Consider the following 13312-nt stretch of genomic DNA (forward strand, 5'->3'; position numbering starts at 1 on the left):
GCTGCTCTTTTTGAACTAGCGCAGCACTTCTAACATAGAAGGGCTGCGCTAGTTCAAACTAGCGCAGCCCTTCTCCTATATATTTTTTTTAATATAATTTTGCACCTGCTGCATGCTGTTCCAGACCTGCACACACAGCCCACCCCACCAGCCCCCACCCCCAACCCCACCCACCAGCCCACCCCACTGCCCACCCCACTCCCCACCCACTGCCCACCCCCAGCCCCTACCCACCAGCCCACCCCCAGCCCCACCACCAGCCCACCCCACTGCCTCTGCCCTGCCCCACCCACTGCCCACCCACCAGCCCACCCCTGCACCCCCATCCACAGCCCCCCCCACCCCCCCCCCACCACCACCCCCACCCAAAACCTCCCTTGGACAAAAAAAAAGCGCAAATTAAAATACTATAATATATGACAAGTGGAGAAAGGTAATAATTAACTTCATATATATTTAATAATGTAAAAAGTGTAGATAGGATTGATAGAAACTTTTACATTCGGGCTAAATCTCATCCTATGCAATCATTGGTAATGTGGGACGCCAATGTAACACCCCCGAAATCCACGCGCGCCTACCACTGCTGCGTCGCGTCGACCTCGGGGGCGTTACCGCCGCGATGGAACGCAAGGCATAATAAGGGTTAACGATAACTTAAAACATTAACTTGAAAACTAAAATGCAGCGGAATTAAAATATAAATACAACTCGGGAATCATCAATGACCCCTTTCATTCAAACCACAAACCATATATAAGTCTTAGTTAAACCAATAATACTTATTTCAAAATGCTTTAAATGTAAATACCCAAGCCTAGTCCCCTTATGCTCGAGATTATGCAGCAGCACCAGCACACCTAGTCTGCTCCCCATTGTAGCATCAATGGTTCATCGCAGTTCATCAAACACATAATAACACACAATCAGCTATGCTGAGTACGTAATGAACCATTGAATACATGTAAACATAAATGATGCACACATGAACAATCTTAAGCATGATGCTACACTATGTTACATCCTTTATCCTTTAACCTTTAATCTTTAATCTTTAATTGGCATCGAACGGGCACCGTCATCTTACTAGAATCATACGGGCTACTGAATCCTTAACAGACACTAGGTCTGTTAGATGAAATGCAAATACGGTTTTGTTCCGTCTCACACCCATCACCTTAGTATGCATACCCCCAAGATCGAACGGAACCTTCCGCCTACTTGAGTGTCAAAAATATAAGGACACTACTGTCGTCACAGTAGGCCTGCGTAGGAGCGTAGGACAAGTCCCACACTCCCCCCATTGTTCATCACTTGTAGGGAGTCCAGCTACAAGATATTGCCATAATTCATTTTAATATTAACCATTCATTTCATAACCACATATAGTCATTTACCTTTTCTCTTAGTTACAATGCTCAAATCGTATCTCTTGTAACACTTTTGTTACACTATGGATACATAGAATCAATTACCTGTTCTCTTCATTAAAATGCTCAAATCGTATCTCTTGTAACAACCTTGTTACACTATGGATACATAAAATCATTTACCTGTCCTCTTATGCTCGAATCATATCTCTTGTAACAACCTTGTTACACTATGGATAGATTAAAAAAATGCTCTTGTTTATATTACGATAGAATTACGCATTCCAATGCAATATATCAATTTCAATTACAAATGTCTAACCAGACAATCTCAATCAATCAAACATTCCCTATCATGCTTCTAGGTTCCAATAACATAGATTGCAACCTAATCATGATACTAATACTTGGGATTAAACTGGTACGCGTACGTACCTTATAACGGAGAATTTTCGCTGTCTTAATCGAACGTTCCGCTTATGAAATTGGGACCTAAACCGTTAAATAAAACTTTAGTGCTACGTCGTTGGTAATATTAACAACTACTACGTAACTAATACTATACGGTTTAATAATTCGAAGTAAACGATTAATAAACCCCCTTGTTTAAGAATTTTCGTTAGTTTTCTATTATAAATAGTTTAACGTCTTTTAGGGGTTAAGGTTAGTGAACATACTAATATTAGTTAGTGTCATTAGTCCACTATCTTTACCAAACCAATTAAATTATAAATCCAACCATGTTTTATGTCCAAATCTTATGTCCAAAACTCTTAGGTCCAATCCAGTATTTTGTCCAAAGTCAGATTCGCAACTTTAGTCAGAATAATAGAATAAACTAATTAACTTGAATTATTAGTTAACTGATTATACTTAACATAATTATGAAAACATAAATTATAATTAAACTTAATTTAATATATTCAATATACAAAAATGTTTTATACCGTTAAGCTCGCCGGAAATTAAGTTCCGGCGACCGAATTCCGGCAACGGCACACAACTTCGTCGCACAGCCCCGCCTGGCTCGCACCGCACCTCACACACAACTCGCACAGCATCAGCAGCAGCAGGCCTCGCGCAAGCTTCGTCGTTCGCGTCCTGCTTGCTCGTCGCTCAACCCTCGAACCTCGCAGCGTCCCTCGAACACCCACGGACTTCCTCGCACAACAACCCTCTCACACTCGTCACTCCGCACAACCTCGACTCACTCGAGCCCTTAGCCTCGCTCGCACGCCTTCGTCTCGCAACCTCGCGACGACGCACAACCTTGACTCACTCGAACCTTCAGCCCCGCTCGCACAGCCTTACTCTCGCAGCACCTCGTCGCCCACCTCGACGATGATCCGAGAAGAGGCACGACGAGGGAGACGAGAAAAGGGAAGGACAGCGAGAGAGGAGAGGAAGAATCAGCGAGGGAGAAGAGGAGAGCAGCAAGAGAGGAGAGAGAAGAAAGGGGAGATGACGGCTGAGGAGGAAAGAAGGAAACTTAGGGTTTCTGAAGTTTTTCTCCTCTTCTTTTCCTTTTTATAACCTTCTAAAAGTGGTAACTCTAGATCGGGTAAACTCGACTTAACTTTTATAAATCCGAAATTAACACAACCGACTCGTATTAATATTATTATATTCTTATTATTCTGTAAATAATATTAAAATACCTTTTTATTATTTTCTTGGTATTTCTTAATTATTACGAATTAATTCTAAAAAATACGGAGTATTACAGCCAACTTATCCCGATCTTCATCAATTTCTTCTTTGGTGAAGTTCCTCAAACGTGGTGTGGAATTCGCATAAACCTTGCAAAACAACCAAGGAATAAACACACATATAAGAATTCATCATTTTACCGTAGTTAGTACTTCTAAAAATGACATATACCTTCCCGAAATTCAATCAAAATCAAATTCAAGCCTAAAAGTCTACACACTAGTTGTAACATATCTCATATAATCATGTTCAAAGAGAATTTGGGGTTAAATCACTCCATAAGTACATTTTGGGAGCGAAAAGGCCAAAATAGGCCGGAAATGGCCTTTTCGTTCCCAAAATGCAACCAACAACAAATGTAAGCCTAAGAATCCACATACTAGTTATATTATGCCTCATATAATCATGTTCAAAGAGAATTTGGGGTTAAATCACTTCATAAGTACATTTTGGGAGCGAAAAGGCCAAAATAGGCCAAAATAGGCCGGAAATGGCCTTTTCGTTCCCGAAATGCAACCAACAACATATGCAAGCCTAAGAATCTACATACTAGTTATATTATGCCTCATATAATCATGTTCAAAGAGAATTTGGGGTTAAACACTCCATAAGTACATTTTGGGAGCGAAAAGGCCAAAATAGGCCGGAAATGGCCTTTTCGTTCCCAAAATGCAACCAACAACAAATGCAAGCCTAAGAATCCACATACTAGTTATATTATGCCTCATATAATCATGTTCAAAGAGAATTTGAGGTTAAATCACTTCATAAGTACATTTTGGGAGCGAAAAGGCCAAAATAGGCCAAAATAGGCCGGAAATGGCCTTTTCGTTCCCGAAATGCAACCAACAACATATGCAAGCCTAAGAATCTACATACTAGTTATATTATGCCTCATATAATCATGTTCAAAGAGAATTTGATGTTAAATCACTTCATAACTACATTTTGAGGCTAAAAGGTCAAAATAGGCCGGAAATGCAACAAACAACAATTGGAAACCTAAAAGTTACATACCTTTCGAAGATCACCAACATCTTTGCAATAGTTGACGATATCGAGCATGAACCTCATGACGTAATACCCACACGCAAGTCCACCTTCTTGTACCGGACACTAAAATTCACCAAAGATGCAATAAATGACATGTTAGATGTGTATTATGTGTTTCTATTTTTGGATGCAAAAAATTACCCATGCTACCTCGACTAAATACCAAACAGGAGGTTTTCCTTGTCGAAGTCCAGATGCACTACGCTTCTTCATCACACTACATCAATAGAATATAAGATTAGATGTACATTTAATATTTAATAAGCTAAGTGTGCATATAGTTTCGATTAGGCTAGTATTTAACAATGATTTGACTAGTAGGGCCGTATTGTTCCTTTACGCAAAGAATCAAAGTGGTAGACTTCGTTACGTGACAAACATATTGCAATCAGTGTCCAATGGTTCCTACAACAATAAAAATGTTATTCTTATCGTAGAACAACTAATAGGTAGGTCAATTTAATTAATTAAAAAGTGAGTTTAAGAAGCATACGATTCAATGTAAGGAAGAAGAATGATCTTATATCCAATACGAGAACATGCGTTCAAAGATCCTTGAGATATGCTTTCACCTCTCTTCGTTTTTTACGCAACTGTTATCTCGTACAAAGCTTGGACATAACCAACCAAACATTGGCTGACTAGATCGCCTCAAATCATTGTATAATAGCCTGAGAATTCATATTGATACAAATAAAACTTACTTATTATAGAAGTTATTATTAGTTGGATTGAATACTACTTAATTAAGGCATATATGTATATTTATTAATTTAAATATACTAATAAAGTATTACCTCATGAATGTTTGTATCATGGAAACATTCAACTCGTCCCCAAGTAAGAATTCTTTAATATCAACCTTAGAAATAAAGGTCGATGTTTCCTCAATGTAGTGGAATTGGTGGTCCGACAACTTAATCTCAATCATTGCTTCATCGTCTGCATCGCTAACGCACTCATGTAGCCAGAAGCACGGTTGAGTAAGGCCTTGCACCACCTCCATATCCGTAATGAGTGGAGACTTTGCCGTAGAAACATTTACTTGGGCACGTCGGCCTCCCTGAGGTGAAGCTACCTTCTTTCCCTTCCTGTCGGCCTTCCCCGAACCCTAGTAATTAGTTAAATTAAAAGATATTACTGACAATCATATATAGGAACTATAAAAGAAAACTATATATGTATTAACTTATGTTAGACATTGTACCTGATCTGATAACCGCACCAATGCACGTGGCCATAGAATATAACTGCCAAGGGCATCAGATAATAACTGTACACCAACTCCTGCATTCGCAGCGGAAGAGGAAATGCTTCGAAACCGGGCACAATGTCTGAAACGCTGACCACATAGTGAATATCAGCGACTGGCTGGTTGTGCAATCGTACCCGGTCCCTAGGGGGCTGTACAGATCCATAAGCCAGATAATGAAACTACCATGACCATCTCCTTGATTTAGTAGCTCACATGGTGTCTCTACCTTTAAAAAAAAACTCTATTCATAGTTAGTCTATGAAACAACATATTTAAGAACAATAGTTGTGATATTAAATGATTACCGTGAACTCCGGATATGGATGAGGCTGCGTAGGAACAGGCTGCGCAGGAACACCGCCCTGCGGGAAAGCACCAAAAGTCGGTAAGCCCATCTGCGCCAAAATGGCGTTGAAATTCTGAGTCATCTCCGCTCTCAGCTCCTCCCGAAGCTCGGCTTTCATAGCCTCCATATCTATGGCAGCTGCTGAATTGACACTAGAGGCACTGGATCTTGACGTAGAGGTGAATTGATCACCATACACCTTTCTCACCCCGAGGCGGACACCTCCTACGCCCCTCACACGTCCATACTCGTCCCATCCTAGAGTCTCGTGTAAGGCATCAACTTGTCCTCTAGGAGTGAACTCACCAGTTGCCTCCTTTTCCTTCAAGCCAATCTGCAATAAGGATAAGAGAGAAATACTCGTGAGCGCACAAGTTATATTATTATGTAAACCTTATCAAAAACTTATAATATGTACTTACAATGGCATTAGCTATCTGTTTTGTTGCGGGATCAGGTATGACTCTCTGTCCCTTTGCATCAACCCCATGCATGGAACACCACCAATCGAGCGCTCTATCTGGTTGCCGCTGTGCAACTGTCGTCGTAGAGCTAGTGCCCGATGTCGTGGTCGACGCAATCGTGGGGTAATGGTTGTACATCCACGATTCTCTCGCCTGACCATACGACTGAGCACCCAGATGGTGATAGTGCTTCCTAGCTTTTGCATTCGCGCTATTTTTAGAACCATATGCTGAAACATACAAATATAAACAAAGGTTAGATATGATGTTATACAATAATATTGGATCTAAAAGTATTTAATCTTAGCTAGTAAAAAATTCTTACAATAGCTTCTGGGGTTGTTTTTTGTTTGACAAATGCATCCACTCCTCGCTGTGATATGCCTCCATATCTGATATGGAAGCTTGGAGGGTCCTCAAATGATGTGCCCTGTGAAGCCTCAGAAGAAGGTGTTGCTCCCCCGTCGTAGATCTTCTTCTTCTTTGTTCCCCCGACTTTTCTCCTCTTCGTGATCCACCCCGACACTAGCTTGGCCTTGAAGTCTCGGAACCTCTGGGCAACCGCGGATAGAAACAAATTTCTTCGCTTCATCATTTGGAATATTGAATTGATTCTACAAAGAACGCATTTCACAAATTAGTAAAAAATAATTTACAAATTTAAGTAGATTCTAAACGTAAATGTACGCGAATCTTACCATAGTATCTTCCCAAATCATCTTCTTCAAAGTCTCGGGGACCTCTTTCCATGAGTGGAGAATGGAGAGCTTATGCATGCAAATCCCAACTTGCATGGCATACTTTTGACGCCACTTTCCACAAGGTTCGCCCAAATATCGTAATCCAAAGTCATTAGGGTGTGTTTCCCTAGTGACTTTGTAGGTCCCCTTCCTTTCCTCTTTTTCGTGTCCAAGTTCTTACTTGGTTTTGTAAACCTTTTTTCACGGCGAGCCATAACCAATTGCCGTTGTTCCTTTCTCTGATCGTAACACTCATCCTCGGTAGTGTGTTCCGCACTCGTATCCGTATGCACCTCCGCCATGTCCCTGAAATTGACAAACATACGCATTAAAAAAAATTAAAAATTTAGGGCGGGAGGGGGTGGTGCAGTGGGGAGGGGGCAGCAGGGGGAGGGGGAGGAGGTGGGCAGCAGGGGGAGGGGGAGGAGGTGCAGCAGGGGGAGGGGGCGCAGTGGGGGAAGGGAGCAGTGGGGGAGGGGGGTAGTGGGGGGAGGGGGTAAGTGGGGGAGGGTGTGTAGGGGGTGGGGAAGGGGGTGCAGGGGGTGGGGAAGGGTGGCAGCAGGGGGGTGCGGGGGGGGGAGCAGGGGGTGCAGGGGGTGCAGGGGGGGCAGCAGGGGGGTGGCAGGGGTGGGGAAGGGGTGCAGGGGTGTGGGGAAGAGGGGGGGAGGCAGGGGGGAAGCAGGGGTGCAGGGGCCAGCAGGGGGTGGGAAGGGGGGTGCGGGGTGGGAAGGGGGTGGCAACAGGGGAGTGGGGAAGGGGGGTGAGGGGCAGCAGGGGCAGTAGGGGTAGGGAAGGGGGTGCAGGGGTGGGAGGGAGGAGGGGTGGTAGCAGGGGGTGGGGAAGGGGTTGCAGGGGGTGGGGAAGGGGGGTGCAGGGGGTGGCAGCAGGGGGTGCAGGGGGGCTGCAGGTGGGGAGCAAGGGGGAGGGGGGTGTGCACGGGGAGGGAAAAGGCCAAATAGGCCAAAATAGGCCGGAAATGGCCTTTTCGTTCCCGAAATGCAACCAACAACAAATTAAAGCCTAAAAATCTATATACTAATTACATTATACATCATATAATCATGTTCAAAGAAATTTGGGGTTAAATCACTTCATAAGTACATTTTGGGAGCGAAAAGGCCAAAATAGGCCGGAAATGGCCTTTTCGTTCCCGAAATGCAACCAACAACAAATTAAAGCCTAAAAATCTACATACTAGTTACATTATACATCATATAATCATGTTCAAAGAAAATTTGGGGTTAAATCACTTTATAAGTACATTTTGGGAGCGAAAAGGCCAAAATAGGCCGGAAATGGCCTTTTCGTTCCCGAAATGCAACCAACAACAAATTAAAGCCTAAAATCTACATACTAGTTACATTATACATCATATAATCATGTTCAAAGAAATTTGGGGTTAAATCACTTCATAAGTACATTTTGGGAGCGAAAAGGCCAAAATAGGCCAAAATAGGCCGGAAATGGCCTTTTCGTTCCCGAAATGCAACCAACAACAAATTAAAGCCTAAAATTCTACATACTAGTTACATTATACATCATATAATCATGTTCAAAGAAATTTGGGGTTAAATCACTCATAAGTACATTTGGGAGCGAAAAGGCCAAATAGGCCAAATAGTTACAAATTGGAGAAATTACACTGACCTGAGTTTATGTCTCATGATTTATTGAGCTTCCGCCTTTTCTTAGGATCCTCAAGTACATGTATCCCTTCCGTGTGATCTACACGCATATAATTCTCCGACATATTTACATCATCTTCCACACGAATTTCAGGATAGGTAAAGGGGGGAGGTCCTCAAATGCATCATATTCTTCCTCATTATCAACATCACCAATACCGAGGATACTCCTTTTACCAGGTACAACAATTGACCACTTATGATCAGCAGGATCAGTTACAAAAAATACTTGCTTGACTTGTGATGCAATTACAAATGGCTCCTCAGTTTCACGTAGACGACTAAGGTCAACAAGAGTGAAACCGCAAGGATCATCGTTTCTTACACAACGTCGATTATTGTCAACCCACGTGCAACACAAGAGGCAAATATTAAAAGTACAGTAGTCCAGCTCCCATATTTCTTGTATTCGCCCATAAGTGTTGCTTTCAGCATGTACAGGCGACTTATCTTTCGAGCTTGCATATTGTGTAGACGACGCCACAAGTGAAACACCACTATTTTGTTGCGATCTTGACTTGAGATCTTGACGTTCAGTCCAAAACGTATACCCATTAATATCATAACCCTCATAAGAGCGTACAGCTTCACGAGGACCAAATGCTAACCACTTGACTGTTTCAGGAACACTTTCATCCAAATCATTGAGTACTCGTTTATGAAACCAATCAATGAAAGTCTTGTTATGCATTTGCGTCAATGCCCTCACTCCTTTTCCAGGATTGCTAACACGTAATTCCTCCATATGTTCACTTAAATAAGGATGGACATCTGGTACGTGATGCAATACAAATAAGTGAGCTTGTTTACGCTTTTCTACGGAAGGGGTGATCAATTTTGAACCAATTGTACCCTTGCCCTCAAGTCTGCCCTCGTGTCGGGATGTCGGAAGTCCAACAGGATCAACACTAGCAAAATACTCAGCCACAAAATTACTGATCTCTTCACCCACAATCCCTTGAATTATACTACCTTCTGGTTGTGCAGGATTCCGAACTTTATCCTTCAAAGTTCCCATATATCTCTCAAAAGGATAGCACCACCTCAAAAACACTGGACCACACAGCTTAATTTCTCGAACTAGATGGACAATGAGATGGACCATAATGTCAAAGAATGCGGGGGGGAAATACATCTCAAATTTGCATAGAGTTTCAACTACTCTGCTGCAAGGAATCGAGGGTCGACGGGTCTAGGACTTTGCTGCAGATTGAATGAAAAAATGAACACAGTTCTGTAATGGTGTGCCTCACATGCTTTGGAAGTATCCCAGAATTGCAATCGGTAAGAATACTTGCATCATGACATGACAATCGTGCGATTTCATACTCGATAACTTCAACTCACCATTTAAGGTAACAAAGCGCTTCATATTCGATGAGTAGCCAGTAGGGACCTTAATGCCATACAATGACTCGCAAAAAACCGTTTCTCTGCACGCGACATCGTGTAGCAAGCTGGTGGCAAATAATTCTTCTCCGAATCCTCCACCTTTTTACTTTTCTGAGTTTCATCATCATCAACCCTTTCCTCCCCTCTTTTCTTCTTCCTTCCGTCCCTTTTCTGAGCCCACAACTCTGGTCGAATCCCCTCTTTTTCCAAGTAAAGTCGTGACGCCTTAACATCTTTTGTCTTGCCCGGAATATTCATAAGTGTCGCGATAATAGCTTCACAAACATTCTTCTCTATGTGCATGACATCCAAACAATGTCTGACCTTTAGATCTTTCCAATATGGGAGTTTCCAAAAAATGGACTGTTTTTTCCATAATCCTGTAGGTCTATCAACCTCACTAGCAGGTTTACCAAAGACTGTTTCAATGCCCTTCACCTGATTATAAACTTCAGTACCAGTTAATGGTCTATGAGCAACTTCTTCTTCAACCGTCCCATCGAATGCCTTCTTCTTAAACCGATAGGGATGGTCGCGGCTGAGGAGCCTTCGTGTGCGCATATACACATGTTTGCAGCCCTTAAGGTGTGTAGATTTCATGTCATCTAAACAAATCGGGCAAGGTTGTTTTCCTTTAGTCTTATACCCAGATAAGTTCCCATAAGCTGGATAATCGTTCATAGTACAAAAAAGCATGGCACGCAGAGTGAACATCTCATTAGCATACGCATCAAATACTAACACTCCTTCGTTCCACATCTTCTGTAAATCTTCAACAAGCGGCTGAAGGTATACATCTATGTCATTTCCAGGTTGTTTGGGCCCCGATATAAGAAGCGACAACATCATGTACTTGCGTTTCATGCACAACCAAGGAGGCAAGTTGTAAACCACTAAAACTACTGGCCATGTCTATGCTGCGAGCTGAGATTGCCAAAAGGGTTCATGCCATCCGTACATAATCCAAGCCTCAGATTCCTATCCTCATTACCAAATGACTTATGCACCCTGTCGATAGTTTTCCACTCAGGCGAATCAGCCGGATGCTTGAGCAACCGTCTTTCTTCCTACGATCTGCATGCCACCTCAAATTCTTCGCATCTCCTTTAATTGAGAACATGCGCTTAAATCTAGGTATTATGGGTAGATACCACAACACCTTGGCTGGTGGTCCTTCACTACCTCCAGCTCCTTCACGCTTGTACCTCGACAATCCACAACGTGGACACTCATGTAAATGCTCATACTCATTACGATAAAGCACACAATCGTTAGGACAAGCATGTATCCGCTCGTACTCTAAACCCAAAGGACACATCAGCTTCTTCGCATAATAGTACGACTTTGGCAGTTCATTTCCATCAGGGAGCATCTCAGCTAAAACTTCCAACAACGATGTGAAACTAGAGTCCGTCCAACCAGCGTTCGACTTAATGTTGAACAGTGTTACCACCGCGGAAAGTTTGGTGTACTTTGTACAACCTGGATACAACGGCTTTTCAGCAGCCTGAGACATAGACTCAAAAATACGAGGTCGTCTACACGACTGATCTTCAACCTCGTGTATCATCTCGTCTACCCGATCCCTATCATCATCTCCAAATTCATCATCATCGCTACATTCATCATCCTTTTTTTTTTTCTTCACATACATCATTCTTTACTCTAGAGCTTCCCATATACCTCCCCTGCTCACCATGCCAAATCCATACGTGGTATTGAGGCCTAAACCCACGGGCAAGACATGCTCCCTAACCACATGTATACTACTAACCTTGCTCACATTTCTACAATCCAAACAAGGACAATAAAAGTCGACTGCTCCAGAGGATGTTTGATATTCTAATGCACTTCTACAGAATTCCAGACCCCATTCACAAACTCAATCGATTCACGACTACCATACATCCAAGTACGATCCATCTCATTCAAGAAGACCACCTCTAATAATTAAACACAACATTCATTATAATGCATCAATCATTATTAAAGTACACACACTCACATATTCAAATCACACACGTATACAACAAGCTAAGATAGTCACATGTTCAATTGTATGCATGCAGTCAAAGGTCCTTATCACTCCAACCTAACCCATCCTTGGACGTCTAATCTCACTAGTGAATATATGCCAACTTTTCAATTCTAAGGAAAATCCGGCAGCATTTCCCTACAGTTCTCCAAGTACACAATGTAGATAATTGCTTATCTACATATGTACCCAGAGAACAATGTAGCGAAACGATAAGCCAAGATTTTCCTCAGAATTGAAAAGAAGACACACATTCACCACCTAAGTGAGATCAAACGTCCAAGAACAGTCCCAAACCGGGGACTATTCAAGACTTACTCCTAATGAGTAAGTCTTGAACGGGTATCTAGGCATATATGATGATGATTCAAACAACTAGTTATTTTCATATATATAGCTAAATCACATTGCGTTTTCATACAATCTCATATCAACAAATAATATATATACATTATAAAAAACATATATACATCAATAAATTATCAACTTTGTCTACATGTTAAATAGTTACCTCTTAACACCAACGACGAGCAATGAAGAGAAAAGAGATACTTGGAACTTTACTTGCCTTCCTTAGCCTCTTCTTCCTACAATTGACAAAACCCACATTGCACATTAACCATTTAATTCAATTAACAAAAACAAAAGTAACTTAAAAACAAAATTAATCCATACCTAATTAACCACTCAAATGGTGGAGAAAAGAAGAAAAGAGAAGAGAAGAGAAGAAAAGAGAAGAAACTAAGAAGGGTGGTGGTGCGCAAGGTGGTGGTGCACAAGGTGGTGGTGCGCAAGGTGGTGGGCACAATGTGGGGGGTGCTGCGCAAGGTGGTGGTGCGAATTGTGGTGGTGCGCAAATGTGGTGGTGCGCAAATGTGGTGGTGCGAATTGTGGTGTTGCGAATTATGGTGGAGCAAAGTAGTGGTGGTGGTGGTGCTCGAATTACGGCAAAGTAGTGGTGGTGGTGGTGGTGGTCCAACACTCGAAGAGAAAAGAAGGAAAGTAGTGGTGGTGGTGGTGCTCGCTATTTTCGCACAACTTGGGGTAAGAAGTGAAAGAGGGAAAGTGGGAATGAAAGAGAATAGACTTGCATGCATAGGAAGTATCGAAAAAAAAAATAGCAGCTAGTAGGGCTGCGCGAGTTTGAAAAAAGCGCAGCCCTACCTTGAGAAGGGCTGCGCTTTTTAAAAAGCGCTGCCCTTCACCTTGGGAAGGGCTGCGCTTTTTAAAAAGGCGCAGTCCTTCTAAAGGTGAAGGGCTGC

General features: G+C 42.3%; 1 protein-coding gene and 1 long non-coding RNA gene across 3 annotated transcripts; both read right to left on the minus strand.

Moving 5' to 3' along the window:
* Positions 1 to 4732: 4732 nt before the first annotated feature.
* On the minus strand, positions 4733 to 5383 carry LOC130590991 (uncharacterized). The gene is made up of 3 exons (XR_008968873.1): positions 5341 to 5383; positions 4996 to 5232; positions 4733 to 4804 (listed from the first exon to the last, which is right to left on the minus strand). It is a non-coding gene; the product is annotated as an uncharacterized LOC130590991 (long non-coding RNA).
* Positions 5384 to 5586: 203 nt separating this feature from the next.
* Positions 5587 to 6423, minus strand: LOC130590992 (uncharacterized). Of its 2 annotated transcripts, none has more exons than XM_057393776.1 (2): positions 6157 to 6423; positions 5587 to 6068 (listed from the first exon to the last, which is right to left on the minus strand). In XM_057393776.1, the coding sequence occupies exons 1-2, from the start codon at positions 6334 to 6336 to the stop codon at positions 5682 to 5684; spliced, it is 567 nt and encodes a 188-aa protein (XP_057249759.1). In that variant the 5' UTR covers positions 6337 to 6423; the 3' UTR covers positions 5587 to 5681. The 2 variants fall into 2 exon arrangements, with proteins under 2 accessions (XP_057249759.1, XP_057249760.1); XM_057393777.1 differs by having other exon boundaries at positions 5589 to 6056.
* Between the last annotated feature and the right edge of the window lie 6889 nt (positions 6424 to 13312).

The sequence above is a fragment of the Beta vulgaris genome, chromosome 4 (assembly GCF_026745355.1).
Source record: "Beta vulgaris subsp. vulgaris cultivar EL10 chromosome 4, EL10.2, whole genome shotgun sequence".
Lineage (NCBI taxonomy): Eukaryota > Viridiplantae > Streptophyta > Magnoliopsida > Caryophyllales > Amaranthaceae > Beta > Beta vulgaris.

Coding starts and splice junctions, on each gene's coding strand:
- LOC130590992 (XM_057393776.1), bottom strand. CDS start 6,336: ATGTACAACCATTACCCCACGATTGCGTCGACCACGACATCGGGCACT. Junction 6,069..6,156: donor AACAGATAGCTAATGCCATT/GTAAGTACATAT, acceptor TCCTTATTGCAG/ATTGGCTTGAAGGAAAAGGA.